This window comes from Blennius ocellaris (genome assembly GCF_963422515.1).
Source record: "Blennius ocellaris genome assembly, chromosome: 20".
Lineage (NCBI taxonomy): Eukaryota > Metazoa > Chordata > Actinopteri > Blenniiformes > Blenniidae > Blennius > Blennius ocellaris.
In genome coordinates this window covers 3,664,971-3,689,378 of record NC_137669.1, presented here as the reverse complement: position 1 = coordinate 3,689,378, position 24,408 = coordinate 3,664,971, and the positions used below count along the sequence as shown (strand labels likewise).

At 40.2% G+C, this 24,408-nt stretch overlaps 1 protein-coding gene across 1 annotated transcript in view; it reads right to left on the bottom strand.

Moving 5' to 3' along the window:
- Positions 1–23,643, bottom strand: part of fam135b (family with sequence similarity 135 member B) — a gene marked incomplete at both ends in the record, with an annotated part of 49,146 nt that extends 25,503 nt beyond the window's left edge. The window contains 3 exons of the mRNA XM_080516234.1: positions 5,050–5,189; positions 15,528–15,607; positions 23,567–23,643. Coding sequence (XP_080372360.1) covers positions 5,050–5,189; positions 15,528–15,607; positions 23,567–23,643 — 297 coding nt within the window. The remainder of the gene's footprint in view (positions 1–5,049; positions 5,190–15,527; positions 15,608–23,566) is intronic.
- Positions 23,644–24,408: the final 765 nt, after the last annotated feature.

The window sequence follows — 24,408 nt, the reverse complement described above, 5'->3', positions numbered from 1 at the left end:
TTTGTCTGTGAGCTTTTCAAGCAAACAAATGAAAGAAGTATGACCACTTAGAGAAATATTGACAGCTATTCTGTTATTGCAGTGGTTGCTGGGACCTGAAGTTCTTAGAAATGGACTATGTTAGATATGAATTTGGAGCTACAACAAATATCTATTGATGTATATCATACATTTCACAAATAAAGAAACAGAGGAAATATACTTTTTACAATTTGATGTTAGTTTTTCCTATTTTTATATATAGTTGGTTTCCTATTAGACTACGTGCCACCAACCTACCTCAAACTATACACAAAACTGACTTTTATAATGCATGTTTATTGAAGATTAACTATTTGAAAATAGGTGAAAGTGTAAAAGATGAGTGATGAATAATTTCAATAAAACATATTTTTGTTATTGAGTTTGTTTCACAACATTTGCCTCAAAAACCATGAAGGTAACAACAGTAATGAACTATAAAAGGATTTATTTTAGTTCAAACAATTTATCTGTATTTAATTGACTGACCACAAGAATCTTTAATCCTAACAAAGATTAGAAAATTGGTATTTAACTATCCAACCCTGACTTGATGAAAGATTCTAGGATTCTACTAAAAAAAACCTTTAAAAAGACTTGGGAGTCCTGATCCATCTAAAGGTTTGAAAGAAAAGACTAACAGAGAAACTACTCCCAACTCAAGACTATGTCTTATATACTGATGACACCCTAGTGAGCCAACAAGGATGATTAGATGATGTAGCTTTAAAATTATTGTGACAGATGACAGCAATAATTCAATTTATTTGCAACTTGATGATGGAAAACTGTAATCCAATTGCAGCTCTGCTTCAGCCCCAACCTACACACTGTGTATGAATCTTATTACTCAAAGAAAACACTTCCAACTTCCACTTGTGACAACAACAAAAAATTCAACGTTCATATCATCTGCATGCCCGTTAAACCATTCGGTAACATCTTGTGCTGTTTTTCATTCACTCACTGTCAATTGTGTGTGTGTGTGTGTGTGTGTGTGTGTGTGTGTGTGTGTGTGTGTGTGTGTGTGCATGTGTGTGTGTGTGTGTGTGTGTGTGTGTGTGTGTGTGTGTGTGTGTGTGTGTGTGTGTGTGTGTGTGTGTGTGTGTGTGTGTGTGTGTGTGTGTGTCAAAGGTGAAATAACAAGTCTATGAGGAGGAACGACAATAACACCATGATGGAGTTACTGCACTATGGCGGCTAACAATGTTAATGTGACCTCCCTCATTTGCAATGCTGATTGAGCCACACCAATGTTCTTTTAATGAAGTATCCATGTTCCCCCGTGATACTCTGATCTGAACAAAAAATTAATCTTTCTCATGTTCAAAGTGCGATGGAACATGGCGGCTTGCATTGGAAGAACAAAGTGGAAAAACAAAGGCTGGGCGCCAGCTACAAAGGCAGTGCAGACAACGGCTGGAATGGTCTTTTGAACATTTAGTGGTGGTTTTCCTCCTCCCACCCTCGGTAGGTGCAGCAAATACACACATCTTTGCAAGTTCTCTTTTAACATTGATGTTCAGATTGATTAAGCAAACATAAGGGCGTACACGGGGGAAGTAGGGGGCTATTTTTATCCGCGCTATCTGTAGCCGTGAGCAGAAGATAACCTCCGGAAGGTTAATGAGCGGAGAGCCTTCGGGAGGGTTGAAATTTGATCTTCCTTTCAGCTACTCCATCGCCACACCTCCACTTCTCTCTCTCTCTCCCTCTCTCTCTCTCTCTCTCTCTCTCTCGAACAACTACATTTAATGAAATCTTCTAAAATTAGCGAGCCATGTGAGACTGAACTTCTACCTTGTGACAGAAGCAGGGAATCCTGCCTTCAGCAATAAACCAAGCTACAACCCTGTCGATGCCAAAGAGCCACTGAATAAAGAGTGATGGCTATCAATCGGACGACTAGCCCGGAGCTGAGGCCATCTCAACTCCCACGTCTTCCCAGCCTCGTGCCCCAGTATTGTTGCTGTCATCGTTGATCAATCTGAGCTCGAGTGGATCCTGACGACGAAAGAAAACCAGACAGGAGGGATTTTCAGGGTCGCGCCCATGGTGGAACTGTAAAGGACAGTACATCAATAACTGTCTCGCAGGTTTATATGCCTGATCATCTGAACTAACACTGACGGTCAATTTACATGCGTCCGTCACTTTAAGAGCATTAATTCCAAGAGACATGCTGTTGAACTCAATAATTCTCATACCGCTTCCATGACTCTAGAGGTTTGGACGGCTTCATTTCTAAAGAGGAGAGTCTATTTTCCATTGTGTAGCTTTTATGGAGGTTAAATGACCAAATTACTTTAACGAAATTGAAAATCACTGACATCGTTGATTTAAAGATGAACCACTGGGAGAGCATGCAAGAAAGAGAAACTTCTCTTGTGTTATAGAATATGTTCTTACCAGGGATGAAAGTGGAGCATGCAGTGTGCCAAAACATTGGGGAGGTGTGACGGTAAATCACAGTGATCTTCACACTGAAGTGCCAACAATGCAAAGACATCTGGTGACTATGGAAGCCTTTTGAGTCCAGATTGTCTCTCCTTGCCAATGAGCACATCGTCTTTCCCATAAAAGAGGTTTGAGTTTTCTGACACGTTGTGTGGAAGTAACCATTAAAGACAGTCCAGGCTGAATGCTGTTCGGCAACAATAAAGTATTGCTACTCTTGCCTGTTCCGGGCCGGCAAGAAGGCCGTCGCATCCAGTAGTGTTCACTTCCTCCTCAACAGGAGTGTTTTACAGATTGAGGTCGTTAGTCCTGTGAGACCAGTGGATTTCACTTTGTCAGGCCCCTACCCTTGGACCTCAGGCATGGGCGACCCAACCAGGAGACAAGCAAGCTCTCGAGTTCACTGAGATACGCAAACCCACAAATCACTGCGATCCTTTGATGAGGGAAGAAGATGTTCCACTGTGGTCATTAAAGGAACAACACACAGGTAGACTGTGGAGTTGAACTGATATTAAGGGATCAAACTGTGCCAAGAAATTAGTACCAACAATATCATGTCAGCAGCAGTCTGATGGATCCATTGCTTTCATGTTGCTCACATCAAATCCTGAGCCTACAATCTGAATTTGGTACCACAAATCAAGAGTTCTCAATCTTTCGCGGTTTCTCTATTGTCCAGAGTTGGTGAGACTGTGTGAATTGTAGCCTCAATTGCCTGTGACCCCCAGTGTGGACTTCTGAGAAGTGCTGCTGGATAATTTCTCCTCTTTGAGACATTTTCTGTCTTCTGACATCAGCAGATCATGTCTACGTGCCTAAATACACTGAATAGCGAGCCTGTTTAAACAGGGAGACCTCATGAAGTCAAACACAACATTAGGACCGCCTTCCTAGTATTGCTTAAGTCCCTCCTTTACAGCCAAAACATCTCTGATCCGTTGAGGCTTGGACTCCAGTAGTCTTGTGGTATCAAAAGCCGAGATGTTAGAAGATTCTTTAAGTCCAGGAAGCCACAAGCACAGCCGTGTTTTTAGTGATGTGTAGGAGTGAGAAACCTGAATTGATTAAGAGATATTTAGATCCTTTTCAGATGTGCTGTGTCAAAACCAGTGTTCATTCCTCACACCACCTACATAAGCTTTTAATGCTGAATGACCAATTCCCTATTACCGATTTGCGCATTTCTGTAGTTTGCATTAAAAACCAAGACACTTCATCCACACAGCCACACCGTCGACTGTGCAGCGTTTTCTTTAAGCAGCGAGTGTGAAACACGTCCAGCTACAAATTTAGATTAATGCACTGAGCGAGAACCCTCTGCCCACCAGAGACTTTCGGCATAATTTTTCAGCAGAATGATATTACATCTTCTCTTTCTGCTCTGATTAACTGGATTAAATCTATCTGTTATGAAAGGGGAGTATTGTTGTGTGTCGGATCGCAAAAACGCAGAGCGTGCGAGGGAATGGAGAATGATGAAAGACGTTCATTAATGGCCTTTTAATATGCTGTAAAGCCACAAGCTGCAGCTGCGGCATGAAACTGGTCCATATTTATTGTTTGCTTGATTTGTCTGTCACGGATTTTAAAACACGCACACCACAAAGGCAATGCTTTTTTTTTTTTTTCTTTCACTCTCGGAGAGAAAATGTGTGTGTGCGTGTGTGTGTGTGTGTGTGTGTGTGTGTGTGTGTGTGTGTGTGTGTGTGTGTGTGTGTGTGTATGATTGTAAAATAACACGCGTGAACATAGAAAAATAATATAAGACACGATTCAAGGTCATACTCAGGTACTCACAGTTTAAATCACATTCATCCTCTCTGATCACCAAACTTTTGCTCTCGTTTGTTCATTTTCCTAATCGTTTGTCACATTAGATGCTAATTCATACACATAGGCTGCAAAATCAGAACTTTTATTTCCTATGGGGATGCTTTTAATTGGTCATTCAATACACATTAACTACATATACAGTAAATAATGACTTAAGGCAATGTACTTAAGGCAAAGGCCTCATTTACATAACAGCGTTATCAAGCGAAAACCGAGAACTTCAGTTACGTTTTGGGTGTCTGCCTGTTTTTGTGTGGAGTCACTGAAAACACAACCTGTTGGAAAACCGCTCCAGAGGTGAAAGTATTCGGGGGGAACAAAAACTTTTGGAAAACTCTCCCACACCGAAAATGCTGCTACTGTGCATGTGCAGCAGAGCTGTAAATAGTTCTTCTGCACATGCACAATAGGTATAATATCTATTGTCTTTATATATTGTCTTTATAACATCTTCAGCATTTCTGCACTTTCTGTGGAAACGGGCATTGTTTTTAAAACGACAGCAAATTTGTTTTCAAATAATATATAAATAATATATAAATAATTTTTTATAATAATAATAGGTATAATTAGTGGGAACCAAACTTGATTGTCCGGGCAGAGGTAACGAGGTAAAGGCAGAGAATAATAACCTGGGTGTGTGTGTGTGTGTGTGTGTGTGTGTGCGTGTGTGTGTGTGTGTGTGTGTGTGCGCGCGCGCACACCTGTTGTTAAAATGTCACCGGTATGACTCACCCTTTCTCCGTCCAACAGCAGGTGGATTTTGAAGACCATGCAGTCATTCACGGCGATTTCCTCATTCCTGTAGAGGATCTGAAATATGCGGCTGAACACGGTGCCGTCGTAAACCCCCGCCGAGCTGAAGCTGCACTCTCCTGGAGGATTGTGGGGGGGGGGGACAACAAGAGAAAACATAAATCTCAACATTCAAACAGCACAGGTTCACTCTCCCACTGTTTTCATGACGCACAGAAGGATCCGTCGCCGTCACTTCCACCAAGACAAACCTATCAGCTGATATTTAGAACGAGCCGCTTCATGTCCCCGGATCTTCGTCTGCCGAACAAGAAGACGTGACCTGACATTTGCAAATGTTTGCTGGGATTTGTGAGGCATCGAAGTAATCAAATCTGGACACATGTCGTAGCTTAGCGAATTGAAAGTGTGTCGCCCTTATTGACTTACTGGAAACCAACAGTAACTGAGTACTATGATTACATTTCAAGTTTCAGTGAGGTAGCTTTGCTAGTTTTGTTTAGTGACAGGGCTCTATTGTGTGTCTCTTTATACAACAACTCTGATCCAAGCCACTGAAAGTGTGAGTTTTTGAAAACGGCTTCCTGGGTGGAATTTCTTGAAAATACTCAAACTTTTTTGGGGTGGGGTTAATTTGCATGCAGCTATAAATATCTGCAGGTTTGTTTTTTTTATGTATTTTTGTTTTTATAATTCTTGTATTGAAGATGGCATTTTTTTAATCTAAACTTTAACTCAAGATTGTGACAGAAACATTTAGCAGTTTGACACTGGATAAAGTTTGACAGTTTATTATTGCTTTATTTTCAGGTATCGGTTACACGTTGTCCTGCTGTGCTAATATTGCAGCTTGGATTGACTTGGATTGAGTCTCACTGACTTCTTCTCTGGGACAAATGGCTGAAAATAGATTACAACGCTGCCATCTGGAGGCCACATTTGTAATTTTTGTTGATAAATCAACACAATGTTTCATTTTATTCGGGCCATTTCACATGTATTTGATGCATTTTTTAAATAGTGTCTCTTCAAATCTTGCTGTGCTTTTGGCAGATTCTTGATCGTTCACACTTAAAATCCTGAAAATGTTGATATACTAGAGGAAACTGCAAGTCAAAAAAAAATTCTGCTTGAACATTGACGCCCACAAACCACGCCTGTGCCCAGTTGATGAAGAGGCTGTCGTCATCAGCAGCAGCCCCCCCTTCGTGTGCACTGCGGTGGCTGTTTATTGTCTCTGCGATGGCGTGTTCTCCCCCGGCACGACCGCAGTCTCCGAGGTAGAGCCGTCGTCCAGCTGCCTCCCACTGAGGCTGAGCTCTTCTTCTTTCTCTTTCCACCCCGCCTCTCTCTCTCTCTCTCTCTCTCTCTCTCTCTCTCTCTCTCTCTCTCTCTCTCTCTCTCTCTCTCTCTCTCCCTGCAGGCCTACTCCTGATGATTCTGTCGACTCGCTCGTCCCGGCCGGGGTTGACGGACGTGCGAGAGCACGGCTGTTGTCAAAGACGAGGCGGACGTGTGACAGAGGCGGCAAAATCCCTCCAGGAGTTGTAGGTCTGCGTTAGCACCTCAGTCAGACTTGTGATCATTTTTTTTTATTTAATTTTTTTTTACATTTCCTTTTTCACATCAAACTCACAGTTTGGGTCCAAAGACATTTAGCCCCCGTTTACACAACATTTCATGTGAAAACGCATTGTTTTTTGCATTTTTGTTTCAGAAAACTTTTGCATTTACATGGAAACGTTTTGAAAATGATGTCAGTTCACGCAGATGTTGTCACGATGTTGCGTCACTTGTGGGTGCTGTTGATTGTTTCTGCAAGACGATGAAGTTTGATCGCTATTCCAGATGACTGTCAACTATAAAACGACCAAGACCCAGGAGAACATGGACTGGGAGTCACGACACTCCGGAGGCCGCCATCTTTGTGGATGTCGCTCCACTCAACATGTGCAGAAAAAACTCTTTCCTACAGCTGTGGTGCGCATGTGAATCAGCAGCGTTTCCATTGTCCACACGGAGCGTTTTGCAAAGATTTGCCTGTTCTGTGGCTCTGAGCACCGTTGTCGTGGGAACGGAAACTCAAAACGTAACAAACGTTTTGCATTTTTCACCTGAAAAAGTTTTTGCTTTACTGTCCTGACTCCATCAGGGATCCTATCCCCTGAGCTTCTGGCCTGTGACCTGTGAAGGAGTCGCCTTCTCCCACATCACTCCTCCAATGCAGCATGAAGCCCTGCCGATCAATGAAGCGGAGCTGCTGCAGTTACTACTTTTACACACTCGCACATCTACTCCCTTTCAGTGCCAGTTTGTTTCGCAGAATTGATTAAATGTTACATCTTGTACCACGGGAGCAAAAGTGATTAGACCTTGATAAGAACGCCGTGCGGCCGACATATTAACCCTGACGCTGATAGCAGTGCAGTTTGCATATAAAGAATACTGCGAGAACACAGTATACATTACCACACTGAGTCTTCCAAACACACGAAGGTGTGTTTTGCTGTTGGGGGATTTAATTAGTCTAACAAACAAACAAACAGATCTCATTAAAAGCGAGTCAGTGTCCCTTTCATGTCTCCAGGGAAAAGATTTAAAAATCTTTTAGGGTGGTTTGGAAATTAAATATTCATGATTGAAACATTGCACAAAGTTATTGAAACCTTCTCCAAGACTTGAATGAAGCGGTTCTAGAGTATGAATGAAAGTATCATAGAATAATGTCTGACTGTGCAACATGCCATTCTTTGATAGGTTCTATAAAGGGTTTGTCCAACACAATTAAACAATTTTATATGTGTCACTATTATTTGCCCATCATCTGGTATTTGACCATATTTAGCAACTTTATCATTTCCTCCTAACTAACTATGATGACATGTCATAAAAATTAAAATGTAACACTGAAATTCAACAGTGCTGGACTCGGGAGTGACCTAAGTCGTCCATATTGTCATAAGAAAGCCTGTGTATTTGAAGTCGTTAATGTTTATATCATATTGTTCTCTGTGCACACGTGTGTTTCATTTCAAAAACAACCAACAGCACCAACTGCTGGCCTGGCATGCTAATTACATCATTTTCAGAACTTTCATTTCAGAACTTTCATTTCAGAACCGTTGTCATGTAAACATTCTGAAACATAAATGCAAAAACAGTGTTTTCACTTGAAATCTTGTCATGTAAACGGGGCCTAAAAATATTTCGCTATTAGCTTTGGCTGCAAAGCACTCGCTGCATGACGGAGTGATTTGCTGCTATTTGGTGCTTGCAAACTGGGTTTTCCCACCTTGTTTTGACTTATCAAGAGGTTTCAGCAACAAACGCAAACATTGACTGGTGGCTCTGGAACGCTGTCGCCCACATCCGATCTTACTGACTTCCTGTGTCTCACCACGCAGCGGCATGCGAGGCCGATACAGGCAGCTGCAGCAGGAATGTACATTACATCCAGGATCAAATCCATATTGTAAATGGAAGGCTGCAGACTACCCCCCCCCCCCCCCCCCCCCGTCTTTTCTATCCAGCCCCCTTCCTGCAGCTCCTTTCCACAAGGTCATGCCTGCACTCGTCGCAGCCAGAATCCTGAACATTAATGCAGCAGAGGCAGCCGGCGCTCCGTCCACCCAGAAGAAATCCGTTTATCATGCGCAGACACAGGAAATAATCCTTTACCGTGTTCTTTTGAGAGAGTACGCTTGACATTTCAATTATTTGTGCCCTTCGGGGGGGGGGGGGGGGTTACGATTGAAGGATGGTGTCATCGTGTCACACACTCAGCTGGAGCATTTAATGACTGTGATTCACGCACAATAACAGGAGGCTTTTTCCAGCTACAGCGTTAAGAGCCGGATCTGTGTTTATGGCGTTGAGATACTCCTTCATATTAGTATCATGAGGAGCGCGGAGAGTCGTGCGCTCTCGCTGGCGGGCGGCGGACAAACACAGAGCAGATGTAGAGCACTCGAGGCTGTGAGCAGATTAGAACCAACGCAGAGCCATTGTGGCTCCAGCTTTAACGCCATTTCAGCAGGGTTTTTTTTTCATTTTCTAATGTACGGTATGTGATCTCGGCATTTTTAAATCAAAGCTGAAAACCCATTTTTTTTAGGTGGGCTTTTAACTCTGTCTAAGGCAGTGTATTTATTCTGTATTATTCTGTTTTTATGAATTTCTGGAAGGCTTCCACCAACCTGCAGCATCGTCGCACCCCCCACAGTCAGCACCTGCGTTTTATTTATTGTTTTTATGTATTATTCTTGTATTTGTTTCTTAATGTATTGTTTTTATAGCTTTGTTGTAAAGCACTTTGGGTACCACTGGGTTATTGTAAAGGGCTATACAAATAAAATGTGATTGATTGATTGCTAACGGGCCGTCACCTGCCAGACACGCAGCCTCGCAAAGTGAAAGGACTTGATGCGCCTCCACTGGCGTCATTCAATGGAAATGTGTTGAGATTGCGTTCACGTCAAGCAGCAACAAGAGCACGGAAATATTATGATGCTCTGCAAGTAATTTAACAGTGTTATTAACGCAATGTCACACCGGTGGAGCTCGGCTTTGAAGCGATTCGGCTCATATTTTCTCGAGGAGCGCTTGAACACCGTGGTCAGGACGACGGTACCCATGGAAAATATTCTGTTCCTTTTCGTGACAAAACCTGAGACTGGTTCCTTCTGTCACGTCTCCTCACGTGTCCCAGTCAAGTCAGCGTCATTCACCTCTTCTTACTTCCTGTTTTGTTGTGGCTTGTCCTTCCTGTGTGTCTGGTAAGTCTGATGTGTTGCACCTGTGTCTCTCCTTCCCAGCAGGATGTCGGTGCCACAGGGTCTGCTCTTGACGTGCAGCCATTTTCCTGGTGGGCTCCTGGTTTGCTCTTCTAATGTTTGAACTTTGTGTCTGTATCTGACCTGCTCCTGAATTTTGCTTTTGGATAACTTCGCCTGCTCAAGGCAAGGCAAGGCAAGGCCAAGCTGATTTATTTATAGAGCACCATTGAAACAGAGCTTTACAAAGAAATAACAGAAATACATTAAAGCAAATCATGAAGAATGTAAATCTTAATCTCCAGAAGTATTTTACTGAGTGTTTCCCACAACCACTGACCGTATGGTCACCTTGGGACTACGTCGATCCTTCAATCAATTTCAAGACGCCAATGAGCCAGGAAGGTCTAAGACCTCTCTGTACACATTGGTGCCATCTTCTATCGCCCAGTGCAAACAAAACCTCAAACCACCTCAGCAAATAGCTCACCAGTTGGTTTTTACCAAAAGACATAAACATTCTCTCTCAGGGCTTGTCCTCGAATGTTCATCTCACTTTTGGAATCTTGCACATTTGCGATCTCTCAACAGAGACCGGGAATAAAACTCCCTCAGCAAACGAAAGTTTTTAAAGTCTTAAAGAGTGTTTTATAAAAAAATTAAAAAAAACACCTTTAAACTGATCAGTCCGACTTTGCTTTTGGGTCCGGTTCAGTTCAGTTCTGAGTCGTGACACTTTCATGTTGGAGGAGTGAGGAGTGACGTTGGTTCCTGAAAGTGGGCTACACACTGAGACCAAAGATTTCCATCAAGGCTTTAAATCTGTCGACGTGCAAGACCAGTTCACACATGAATAATTTGTAAACCTTTCAGAAACGAAAATGCAAAAAAAGGATGAGTTGTTGTGTAAACGGAGCCTTTGTAGAGGCTGTTGAGCGAAATAACGATTGTTTGTGTGACTTTAGGACTGAAGAACCAACATCTGATTACTTCACTTCTCCACTCATCATACATTATTGTCTGAAGTGTGCAACTTGTTCTTCATATCCATTCTGCGTACTCTTCCTTTACCATTTGTTGGATCAACGGCACCGGAAACGGATGAATGACAGAAATGTACCCATCCGGTATTCAACCCAAGGAAAAAGGACCTCACGACGACTAAATTGTGTGAACTGAATGTGTATTATTCAAGGTTAAAGTCATGTACAGCTGCAAACCTCTCAGCTGAACTATGATCTCCCTCCTTTTGCTCACCTGACATTGTGTGAATCTGCACCTCCAGGATTTAGCGAGCTTAAAATAGAGCAGCGGAGTACCGTTCTTTACTGGTTCTATTGCAGTCTGCCTGAGTGCCGGCTACCCAGGCTGTCTCTCTCTGCAGGCTGTTTCCCTGCTGTATTGCAGTCACGGCCTCTTGGACAGAAACAATGACGCGTCACCTTGTCGCCATTAGCATCGGGACCGTCCGGGCCGCATGCCTGCAAACAACCTGTGACTGAGATTTAATCAGATAGAGGACTCTAAAATATCCTGACAAGAACAGTGGGCCGCTCTGTCAAGGACTGGTCCTCACAAGTACAGCGAGTACACGCTCGCAGGGCGCCTCGGTCTTCACGGGCTAAAAATAGCCGTTATTACTGTGAATCAGTATTGCCGGCAAAACGGCTCTCTGCATCGCCAGGGATCCAGACTTTTCAGAAATGCTCGGTCACAACCTCTGAATGCAGGAGAGGACAAAACCTGTGAGGGAGAATCTCTGTGCGCAGAGAAGGCAGAGCACTTTTTAGAAGCTGCTGGTTATTTGTAATCATTTGATCGAAGGCAGAAAATTACCTTTTGTTCTCCAGATTCCTCGGGAGAGCAACATCTTAAGATAAGCCTTTGTTAAAAGTATTGATTCATTCCAATACAGTTTTCTTTTGTCTAATTGCATTCAAGACGTGTGATGAATGAATCAGACCCTTTTTTTCAATTTTCAAATTAAATCCTCTTATTTCCAATGTGAGATTGGAGGATATCAGAGGTATTCTGCAGGGTGAGTCAGGCAGTTTCCAAACACAAAAGCAGCCAAAGGCCCTAAATCAGCGAGGCAAGGCAGGGCTATAAAATTCCCAGACAGCGCTCTCATTCCCCAACACTAATAGCTACATAGCATAAAGACAGTATCGCCTAATACGCACCAGTGTTTCCCATTAATAACCCAAAGTATGGCAGCCCACTAGAAGCGAGAGATCTTTATTCAACCATAAATATATGAACTCTTACTGCATTGTGTTCAGCATCTTTTACTTCCATTCAGACAACCTGCAGTTGTTTCCAAGGTGTGGGCGAGGCTCCCCTGTGGAGCTCAACATCTGGACAGATACTATTGAAGACAAATGACCTCTTTTCAATTCTTTAATGGAGATTACAAAAGAAACCAAATATGGAGGGTAGATCGAAGAGATCTGCAATATCTTGAAATGTAAATCAAAATCTGGGGCTGCCAGATCACAAGCTTAATCACAAGTTAAGCTAACACATGACAATTTTAAATTCAAAACGCACATTTTTACATATTTGTTTCAGAAACATTTTACGTTTACAAACGCTTTTAAAATGACGTCTGTTTATATGGGAACAGCAGAAACCTTGATAACAGTGTAATTATCATGCCAGGCCACAAGTTGGCACTGTTTGTAAATAGAATTACATGCATGCAGAGAACAATATGCTAACAATGGTGACTTTCATGAAAGTTGCATGAAGTTTTTTTTAAAGTTGCCCGTGGGAGTCATTTTCAAATTTGAAAATTTTACTTTTTGAAAATGTGAACCAGGGGAAAATACAACTTAAAAAAAATGCTTCTACTAGTCATGTGCACCACAGCCGGAGTCTATTAAGTTTCCTGCACATGCCAGAGTAATAACATTAACAACAATGTTTTCCTCCAGAGTGTCATGACTCCCAGTCCATGTTCTCCTGGGACTCGTTTTATAGTTGACAGCCATCGTAATGTAAACCCAGCAATGTCGCCTGTCCACTAGAATGTACATGTACTCGCCATTGTTAATTTTTTGGTGTATGTTTCTCTGCATGTGGATGTTTGGTTTCATTATTAAAACAAAACAACGCAGCATCTAGTTGTGACCCAACATGAAAATGACGTTGTTTTTGGTGTTTTTCCTGTTTCTACACATACAGACATCGTTTTCAAAATGTTGCCATGTAAAAGGTGAACTTTTGTAAAATAAAAAACGATTCCTTTTCATCCGTCATGTGAACGAGGCACGACTTTGCCCATTTTCACAGTGCTGGTAAGAAGAAATAACAACTTTAACAAGATGTGGACAACTTAAATACTAAAACCTACATGTTTTACTGAAGGTACGAGTTTGTGGAAATTAGGCAGACAGAAGGACAAACAACACTAATGTGGGAACAAGAATCCATCAAACTCATGAAACACTGCTTTTTTTTTCATGAAGACAAATGATATTGATGTAAAGCGATAAATTCTAAAAGCAGGTTTTCCACCTTTTCCCTCAGGGGAAACGATCTACGCCGTTCCTTCCACCGCAGTCTGTGGAAAACACTGTTGCATGGTAACTTCTGTATTCTCTCACATTCCCACGTTTGTAGAACAGTGTAAAATTATGCTTGTTTGTTCCGGGAAAAGGTGTAAAAGTAGGAGCCCTCCCTCCCGCCGTCCGTCCCTCCCTCCGTCCTCGCCGCCCCACAGCGAACATCACCAGACAGAGATTAGTGTTTTCACCCAGACTTCAAAGACACGCACGTCCAAAACAATGTGTGCAGTTCAGCCACAAAATCGTTCTTCCTCAGTGGGATGAGATTTTCTCACACTTGTTCCCGTTCAGCAGACAAACCAGTTCAAACGAGATCTGGAGCAGATATCAACATCCAATCATGTTTCATTAAAGTCGGACACTTGAGCCGCTCAGATGATGAAATGATGGAGAGAAATGGATTTACTCGCATAAGATGAGTGACATTTCCTCTGTTTTTGCTTTTTTGGATTTTATCCACTGAGATTTGAATGTCAAGTTGTGTTTTCAAGTTGTTGTATCTTGTTGCTCAATGCAGTTAATCTTTCTTTGGTGAAATGTGTTAAAGCTTCAAAGATATGCATGGAAAGTCTAAAATGTGCCGACAAAGTGGTGCGAAATGATGACAAGCCGATAAAGAAACACCAGCAAAAGTGAGATTTACAACGAGATCAAACACAACAACAAACAGCTCAAGGTTCACAAAGAGACACAAAATTGCTGCCAAAGCTACAGAATAAAAGCAGAGGAATGCATAGATGGCTATGAAAACTAACTGCAAGCAGCACCAAAACAGGTGAGCCCCACGTACCTTATTTAACAAATGAGATGATGAAAATTAGAGAAACACAAAACCATCATGAACAGATGAATAACAACTACTCAGAGAATGAAAAATGGCACATAATACTTCCAAGATTTTGAAAAGGAAATGACAAAAAATCTCACAATAAACAAACAAAACTAGTATGCAGTGAAAACTACTGCAAGAAGGCAAGTAAAGAAAGTTGAAAACTTCAAATCTACATTTATGCAGGGTGAGCTACAAAGACATGCGAGTGAAACCTGTGTCTTTACATCAAACCACTACAATGAAGCTCCAAACGACAACAAAAAGACAATAAATCACTACAATGAAGCTCCAAACAACAACAAAAAGACAATAAATCTCTACAATGAAGCTCCAAACGACAACAAAAAGACAATAAATCACTACAATGAAGCTCCAAACGACAACAAAAAGACAATAAATCACTACAATGAAACTCCACACAACCACACAAAGACATAACCACAAAATCTAAAAATGTGTAATTCCTCAAAGAGCAACAAAGAGTCTTCAAACCACTACAATGAAGCATCAGATCACAAAAGAAAAGAAAACTACAACAAAAAGCCCCAAAATAACAAAAAAGAGATGTAATGAGCAAACACGAGGAAAAAACAAATGGCAACAACTAATCAAAGACATAAAGTTCTCCAGTGAAGCTGCAAAGGCCAAGAAAGGAACGCATTTATCACAATGAAGTAAGTTACGACAACACTGAGGTTTAAAACTCCTCCAGAGACATGAAACCACGACGGTGATGCACTTCAGGTACAAATGACCGAGAAAAAGGCTCAAAACATCTGAGAAAAATAAAAAGCTTCAATGAGGAAGAAAACTACAAAAACGCTCCAAAAGCTGCAAAGTGACATTATTCTACTAGAACGAGACACAAAACCTCTCCTAATGAGGTGCAAACTTAACCAGACGTGTTTTAAAGCACCCAAAGGAACAAAATCCAGATAATCAGAATAATTAAACATAGAAAAAGTGTCCAGGAATGATGACAAAAGAACAGCTTTTGAAAAGACCAGAATTGACCAACATTGTTTGCAGAAGTGGCCTCGTCTTCCCTGGAGGCGGATTGATACCGAATCCCTCTGTGACGGTTCGTTTTCCACGCCGGATTAAAAACAATTGGTTGAACCAGAAGATCAAAAGACAAATATGCTCATCCCGAAAACTGAAAACAAACCAAGTGGAAGATCTTCCACTGGCCAGACAGGCGGTGTTTCTTTCGGATGGATAAAGTCTAAAAGTAGGAGCGAGAGAGAGAGAGATGGAGAGGGCGAAGCCGTCGATTGACCTTACCTGTATTTTCTTGAGTCGTGGCGATCAGCCGGTGGGGAACCCGAGGTGAGACCTTCAGCCCGGCTCGGATCTGATAGAACCTGTGGGCGGGAACAAGCGCGACAGTGACGCTTCGACCTCAACAATTTCCACCTGAACAGCTGAATAGCTGGACTCGTGGCAATGCCGCGGCCTGAGGGCATCGACAGGAGGTGAAAACACCGCAACATGCTGGTGCCCCCAGCCTTTTCATGTCAAGTAAACGTTTCACTCTTGTTTAAAAGTGCTTCAATGCTGCATAGCGAGCAACAGTTATGGCAAGCAGCATTTTGGAACATTTAAAAGGTCAAATCAAATAGAATAGAAATTCAGACTCCAGTCTTCCTGAAATTCATTGTTGAGCCTATTTTGAAAATCTGTTTTGGTGGAAGACAGTATTTCTATGCTGAAACAGACATGACTCGTCAAAATAAGTGCTTCATTAGCGGAAGAGGGCAAGATAGTCCAAGAGTTGTTTCTGTGCCTAAAACATGAATATATCTGCAAAAATAAAGTACCGAGTACCAGCAAATTTGTATTAAAGCTTTTACTCATACGTTCGTATAGTGGAGCTCTCTACTCTACTTTACGAACATGTAATAATGTTGATATTCACGGGACTTCTTAAAGCATCAAAATCTAACTTTCCAAAATATGTATGAAACAATGTTTTAAAATACAACCAAAAATTTTTTTAAATCATGCTTGTAAATGCTTGAATTCATGTTAATCAATAACTACAATGTAATGAGCCAGCTAACTTGAACACTATTTAAAGATTAAACTATATAACCTTTAACGTTAACTAACCATTTAGCTCCACGTGTTTCACAAAAGAATTCAAATTAACTGAAGGTTTGATTCATGTTTATTTATGAACATGAATCTTTTATGCAGCATTTGAATTGTAATATACGAAAATACCCTCACATGTGCTCACTAATTCCAAAATATGATTCTTATGCCTGCTGTGGATTCTGTTATATATGAAGTGATGATACAAACTGTCATCATCGTGAAAAAAAAAACAATTTTCCAACTCAGCGGTTTGTGAATTTTGGAACATTTATTGAGTTTATCAAAGTGTCAATAAGTAATACACTATGTAAGGTGAATATGGGATACGGATAAATACAAACACTTATGCAGATGACGTTAATGCCTTTGTGATGTCAAATAACAGTTCTCTTTCACTTGTTCCTAATTCACAGCTATGAAACGTTTGCTTTTTGTTGAATTGCAGGTTATTTTTGGTCTTTTTTATTCATTAATTTTCGGCCTTCTGAATTCTACCCGCTATGAAATAGTAATTTAACTGCACTTTTCTGTCACACTTGAACGTCTATCATTTTGGATTTGCAGAGCATGAATACACACCGTTTGAAAACATAATTTATCATGTCAACAAACATGGATTTGTAATAAATTGTGCAGCAAATATATAATTATATATTACTGGTTGGGTATTTAGAAATCCAACTGCAGCACTTGTATTCAAACCTTAAAAAAAACACATTAAACTAAATTATAAAATATAATTTCATCCAAATAGTAATATCGTATTTGCTATGAAAATTCCTGATTTTGCTGCAGTTTTTACAAAGTGAGGGTGTTTCTTGTTGCATGTTTGCACATAGAGCCTATTTATGGTGTATCTATTTATCAGTGTATCTATTGCAGGTGTGGCAAAGTCGTTTCCATTGTTTTAGAGGCTGACAATCATGTTAAACAAAATTAATTGTTCAACTCTTGCTGAATTATTAAAGAATACCATGCCGATGTTTTTAATAATGTAAAATACTTAATAATGCTCCTTTGCTGGAAGGCTGTGAAGCATATTGGTTTGAAACAGAAAAGACGGCTTCGGTGCGACAGAAGACAAAACCTCACTTATTGACTCCAATATGGATTATTTACATAATTTCTGGGCCTGGCAGGTCACTCGCTGCAGCTTTGTGTTAAAGCACATCTCAGCTCTCCGGGGACACGTTGGCAATCTAGGAGAGCGAGGCGTTGCTGCGAACACAATTATCACATCAGTGTGAAGGGAGACGTGGAAATGGAGGCTCGCCGGGGAATAAACAAGAGCCGATTGTGGATTCAACGGGTCAATCCGGTCGGTGACCACTAACTCATCAAATCACGATCACTTAAAAACAGATTGAAGTGAGCCAATTATGATCATTTGCATTGTAAACTAATGCAGCTGTTGAGCTTCATTGTTCTACATCTGGAGAATTTCTCCGGTGGTGGAGTGTCGTAAACTGAAATTAGGGCCCTAAGACTAAATCTGGGAGTAAATAGAGTCTAAATGTAAGCAGTGAGGGTCGACAATTTACTTAAGGAAGAAAACCTTAAAATTGCATATGCAACAAGAGTAAATGGTATTAACACAGTGAATATGGCTTGACATCATGCAAAACGTTGATTCAAAGCCCTGAAGTGAAGAACCTGCTGCCTGCCGGGCAGTGAGAGCTGCACTGTGTTGAACAGTCCCTCATCAGATATTTCACATCCATAAACAGAAATCCACTGAATAGTTGAGACGTTTATTTGTGGTAATTATTTGACCTTAAATTGTAGACTAATCATTCTATTTAAATGACCCGAATAATACTAAATTAGTTGATTAGTAGGGTGGATGACGATTTTTGACGTCACACGTACTTAAGTTTCACTTTCCCTTTTTTCCTTTCATTTTAAAAACGTGTTCTCTCAGCTGGGAAAACATGTGCAGGTAAGTGTCAGGCTCAAGATGAGCTTTTGTAACATAATTCTCTGCGCTTCCAATGAAATAGTTGCCATTTTAAACTGTTGCAATGCAGTGGGCAGTGACTTCCTGTGGTCAAGGTTACCTTGAAAAGATTGCTCTCATTTAGATTTAAAGTAGAAGCAAGGTTGTGAATGAAGGGGAAAATATTACGTTCTATGTCCAGGTGGGGGAAAATACCTCATGATGTACTCAGTTGCAACTACAAGCAAAAGAAATGTTTTGTTAGGGAGAAAAACGTTTTTTTCTTTGCAATATAATACAATAAAAAAATAAAAAAATTAAAATAGAATTGATGGATGCAGTTCCACTTCTGTTCTGATACTTCTTATTAACATTATTTGTTTGACGTGAGCATTTATACGCATATAGTTTAACATAGTCGTGTTTAAAGGAATTCTTTCAGGTGCAAGTGGTGCGGGACGCTATTCTTATTGGTTCTTGGAGGTAAGTCTGGTTGGAATAAGTTGGTGTTTGCACAGAAAATGGGGAACATGTTTTCAAGTAAATCGTAGGACAAATTAGTTTTCTGCTCATGAAATGATGTTGTGATCAAAACAATTGTGCTGCAGAATCTGTATCATGAGTTTTTCGTTGCACTTGCCATGATGGGATTGATAAAAAAACAAAAACAAACATTTTCTTGTATTGGCAGTCATTTTTAAGCGTCTGTAATACTTATCAAAATACTGAAGTTGGGTACTTTGTCCAGCCTTGATTATCTCATGTCCATTTGTGTAATTTCCACTTATTCAGAGATTCAGCACGGCAATTAGAGGATGCAGCTGGGTTCCTAATTTCAGTATCTGAAGCAATCTTGGCCTTCTTTGCAAATTAAATGCAAATTCATTCAGTATCTTTAAAGCAGTTTGCCCATCCGTTAAGTGTACATCCGCAATGCCCAACAATTCAATACAGGGATTAGTAATAATTTCAGCAATTAGACTTTATTGAGGTTAGAAACAGATCTCGATGTCTTCATAACTATCTTTATTCCAACGGCGCTTCGGCTTCAGTTCGTGTCGGATCCGAAGCAACATGGCAACCATAAAAACAAACATATTAGTGCACTCAGCTGAGGGGATTAACGGTGATGGAGCTTTAGCCCATCCCATTTGGAGGGGAGGGGAATCATTTTGATAAAGCTGGCGTTGCGGCAGGCCAGATGAGAGCTTTTAATCTTCCAGCAGACGCATCACAGCAGAACAAACGGCTCTTTTTATTATTATAACGGAATATCACAGAAATCATAAAGAAAGAACATTTGACATTTGACATTTCTTACTAAATTGGTTCAGTGTGTTTTCATATTGCCGACGCAATGGATAAAAGATATTATTAAACGCTGTAAATAATAATTATTTCAATAATAGTGGGAACGTTAAAGAGATGTTTTGTTGTAGAGTCAGATGAGGAGTAAAAACTACTGAAGGATTGAATGAAAAGCAGTTTTTTTTTAATTTATCAGACAAATAATGTGACCAACTTTATCTTTATGCAAATTCACAAAAATGAAATTGATTATTTTTGGGACTAAATAAACTCACAAAATCCTTTGGGACAGGCAACCTACATTTATCCTTCCTATTTTCCTTTCACAATATCGATGCAGCGATTGTTGATATTTGGGATATATCATGCAGCTTGATGGACAATCAACCTCTCAACGTTAAAAAATACCAGCTTAAAGCCAATAATACACATGACATTTTGGCTTTATTTAAATAGATTTAGTTTAATTAAAGTTTGGCTTAATCAGTAATAATAGCTAAATTTTGCAGTAACATTTAAAAGAATATTTGGTTTCTCATGAATTGTATTTTCCACTTTAAGTTCTGGTTCATGTCCTGCGAGCCGCCTTTGTATTCCTCAGACATTTTACAAATACTCCTTTAGCTTTACGTTCGGTTTTTCAAGTGAAAATGGAAAACCATTGTTGTGTTTTAGGTGTTTGTTCAGAGTAGCCCATAATAATATCAGTCCAACTATTGTTCTCTGTGAGAACAAGTATGGGGTTTCATTACAAAAACAGCATCCACTAGTGGCCCAACATGAAAATGACATCATTTTTTGCATTTTCTGTTTAAACGGATATTGTTTTAATAATAAACCTTTTTCAAATGGAAACACAAAGAAAGACAATGTGTTTTCACTTTATGTAAACTGGGCCTTAGTAGGTCTAGCTGGGACACAACCCATAACCCACATTAAGAGTTAAATCCAATATTTATTGCTCATTACATCAACAACAGCAAGAAAATTCCAGAGGAAATTTTTTATTATTGCCTCCTATTTGTGTTTATTTAAAACAGGTTTGAGAAACGTCTCAAAGAGGCAAAAGCAGAGAAGGTTTTAAACCGGGCTGCCTCTGTGCTCCTAAGCCTACCATCACTCGTGGGATTATGACGCTTCACTGTTTTATCGGTGAACTCGTGAAGGAACGTCTGGAAATATTCCAGTTGAAAAATGTTTTGAACTGCCCAGAAGAGTGGGCAAGGGAAAGTGAGGACACGGGTGGAACTCATGGTGACAGGTAGCACAGAGGGAGAAGGCCATTGGTTAATTGGAAATGTGAGGTGAGACACACAGGGGCAGACGCTGAGACCTCTGACAGAAACAATCTTTGATTTTTTTTTTGATAAACGCACCAGATTCGGCACACAAGTGCTTCAGAACATAGTCTCTCAGAAAAGACCTGACCGGATGAGCTTGCACCTGGCAATGACATCACATACAACCAAATCACGTTGGTTGTATGTGGTCCAAATCACGTCTTTAAAGCGAGTCATGTATAAGTGGCATGATTACAAAATTATCGTAAGAATCTTTGTCATTGGTCCAGTGGATTGGAGTCTAGCCTGGAATAAAAAAGGTTTGAGTTTGATTCCAGGTGTGGTCATAATTTTTTCTTTTCATTGCACCACATCATCCTTGATTGGACGTTCATATGACGTCCAGACAGGACGTCCATGCAATGTCCAGGAGAGACGTACAAAACAGCGTTCATTCTGGTTCCCTGAAGACGTCTTTAAGATGTGATTTGGTCTCTTTGCTCAGTGGGAATTGTTCTGGTCAACTTGTTCCCCGTTTGTTTGGTGAAATATCTTTGGTTGTTGTGAATGATTCATTTTGACATTCAAAATAAAAAAATTTAATTAAATAAAAGGAGTTCAGGGCTTAATTATGAAGGCACGATCCACTGCAGAACCCCCCCCCCCCCAAAAAAAAAAAAAAAAAAACTACACACAAAAGGAGTCTGTAAGCCTGAGCTCAGGGCATAAAATCCAGGCTTTACAGCTTCAAATCATTCAGAAGGGAGAAGTGAAGCAAAAGTCAGGTGTAAAAAAGCGACTCGTAACTGGTGAGTTTTCTGTATTTTCAGCATTTGTATTCAATGTGTAGATTTTAGCTGTTTTTATTTGTACACATTTGAAAAGCATTTACAGACAGACAACGTTTGAGACAACTTTTGCAGATTCATACGGAGCCCCTCTGGTGACATTGGTGAAAAAATATTATTGCTTAATAACGCGTGGCCACGCGTTATTAAGGCGTGGGAACGAGATAAATAAGTCGTGGCCACGCGTTATTAAACTGCCGTCAAGTGAGCCGGCACTCAATTTTAACTGCGCTTTTATTAACGCCTTTACGGTAAAACACAGGTCAGCGTACGGCCGCAATGCTGACAGAAAGACAGATGGTCTGATTTCAAAATGCAATAAAGCGGAATCCTTCATAGGTTTACACCCAATTTCACTTCAGTGCACTACTAGGCATACTCCTTTGTTACTACAAGAAATATGAAAGAATATTACTGTATAAATTTGGAGAAAAGTACTCTTAAACTTGGATGTGTTGATTGAAAATGATGGTCTCGTCTCTTTTCAAATTGCAATAAAATGGAATCCTTCATAGGTTTATGCCTGATTCCACTTCAAGGCAATACTAGACATACTTATTTGTTACTGCAAGCAATATCGAAGAATATTACTGTAGGGATTTGGAGTAAAGTACTCTTAAACTTGGAGCAAATTAACGAAAACAATGATTTATCACACCTGTTTTCAAATTCCAATAAAAAAAAGATTCTTCATAGGTTTATGCCTGATTTCACTTCAGTGCAATACTAGATATAGTCCTTTACCAGTACCAGTAAGATCAAAGAAGATTACTGTAGAAATTTGGAGAAAAGTAATGTCAAACTTGGATCTGTTGGTCGAAAATAATGGTCTTGCCTTCATTAATTTGCTCCAAGTTTAAAAGTACTTTTCTCCAAATTCCTATAGTGATGTTCTTTGATGCTGCTTGTAGTAGTAAAGGAGTGTGTCTAGTACTGCCTGAAGTGGAATCATGCATAAACCTATTAAGGATTCCATTTTATTGCAAAATTATAAAATAGATGAGACCATCATTTTCGATCAACACATCCAAGTTTAAGAGTACTTTTCTCCAAATTTATACAGTAATATTCTTTCATATTTCTTGTAGTAACAAAGGAGTATGCCGGCTCTGCAGTTAAAATTGAGTGCCGGCTCACTTGACGGCAGTTTAATAACGTGTGGCCAGGACTTATTTATCTAGTTCCCACGCGTTATTAAGCAATAATATTTTTTTCACCAATGTCACCAGAGGGGCTCCGTAGGTATAGCCCTTTCATGTGAACTCAAAGTTGCTTCACATAAAGCTAGTAACTAGCTAGTAAGTCATGACAGGCTCAACCAACAATGTGAATTCTTCGCTGAGGCTCCTCATATTTTCAGATGAACATTTTCAGACTGATTCAAAATCCAGCCAAGAGAGAAGCATCAGCACATTGTTCCTCATTTTCTGCTGGAAAAATTAACCTGACTCATTCAATGAGTCAAATTGACGGTGTAATCTCTGTCAAGTGGGAGCAGGGGAGGTGGAAGGGTACATAAAATTCAAATTGCTGGATAAATTCAATCATGCCTTCATCATTCAGGGATTAGTCATATCTTTATTACCATTTTCCCCACTATATATTCATATGACGCTCGTATTGTTCTCAGTCGCTGTTTTCACACAGTTTAGCTTCATTTCTTTAAAATGAAAATGTCTTGTCTGATCTATGATTATATCTCTGATTCTATCTGATCTGAATGAATATCACTTTCAAGGACACTAACATGTATTAAGCTCACTTTAGTCACTTCCATCAGTGCGTCCTTCAAAGTGACTCCAGTGTTATTTAAAATGAATGAATGCAGTTTCAGGGGAAAAGAGTGCTTACCCTCGTTGGAAGAGATCCACATTGTGAAACTTGTGCAACTCTAGAGAAAACTCCAGTGTTCCCTGTACTTCAGACATGATATAATCCCACTCATCACCTGTCCAAAAGAGAAAAGAAGGTAATCAGTACAAACAAATCGGCACAGATGAGGTACAAATAAGGACGTCTCTAAATCTGGCTCGTCTCTATATGTCTCCAGTCTGCTGCTGCCGAATGACTCACTCGGTCCGGCCTGTCGAAAAACAGACTGTGGAAGACCAAGATAGACTCTTTGGTCCCGTTATAGGAAGCGTAGATACACTTAAATGAGTTCTTCCCAGAATTCTGACTGGCTCTGAATGTGGACTTTGGCCGCATTTACACTGCAAGTCTTGATGCTCAGATCGGATTGGCTGCCTAAATCCGATTTCTTTTTTTTCTATCCAGTTACATGTATTTTATCAAGTGACCCATATTTATTGACGAGATTAACAGCTCTGTATCCAACCTCAAAATATCTGAATGCATGCTTCGTTTTTCCTGCTTTCATAGTCCATAAGAACATCCAATCTGTGCCACATAAGAGCAAAAAAAAAAAAAAAAAATGGAATTGGGTCACATTACACTGACAGTGTATGCTGCCTTTGTCATATATGGGCGTTCTTGAGGGGTTACTTTTCTCCAGCATCAACAAAGAACAGGTTCGTTTGAAACACTGGGCTCTGAAACAGGAAATGTTTCTTAATAATAAATACACACCAGGACGTCACACGACCTCAGACTGATTAGGAATTCCAGAAAAGCAAAACTTAAGATCCATCATGGTCAACATCTTTTACAACGAACCAGCTCTTTTAGTCAAA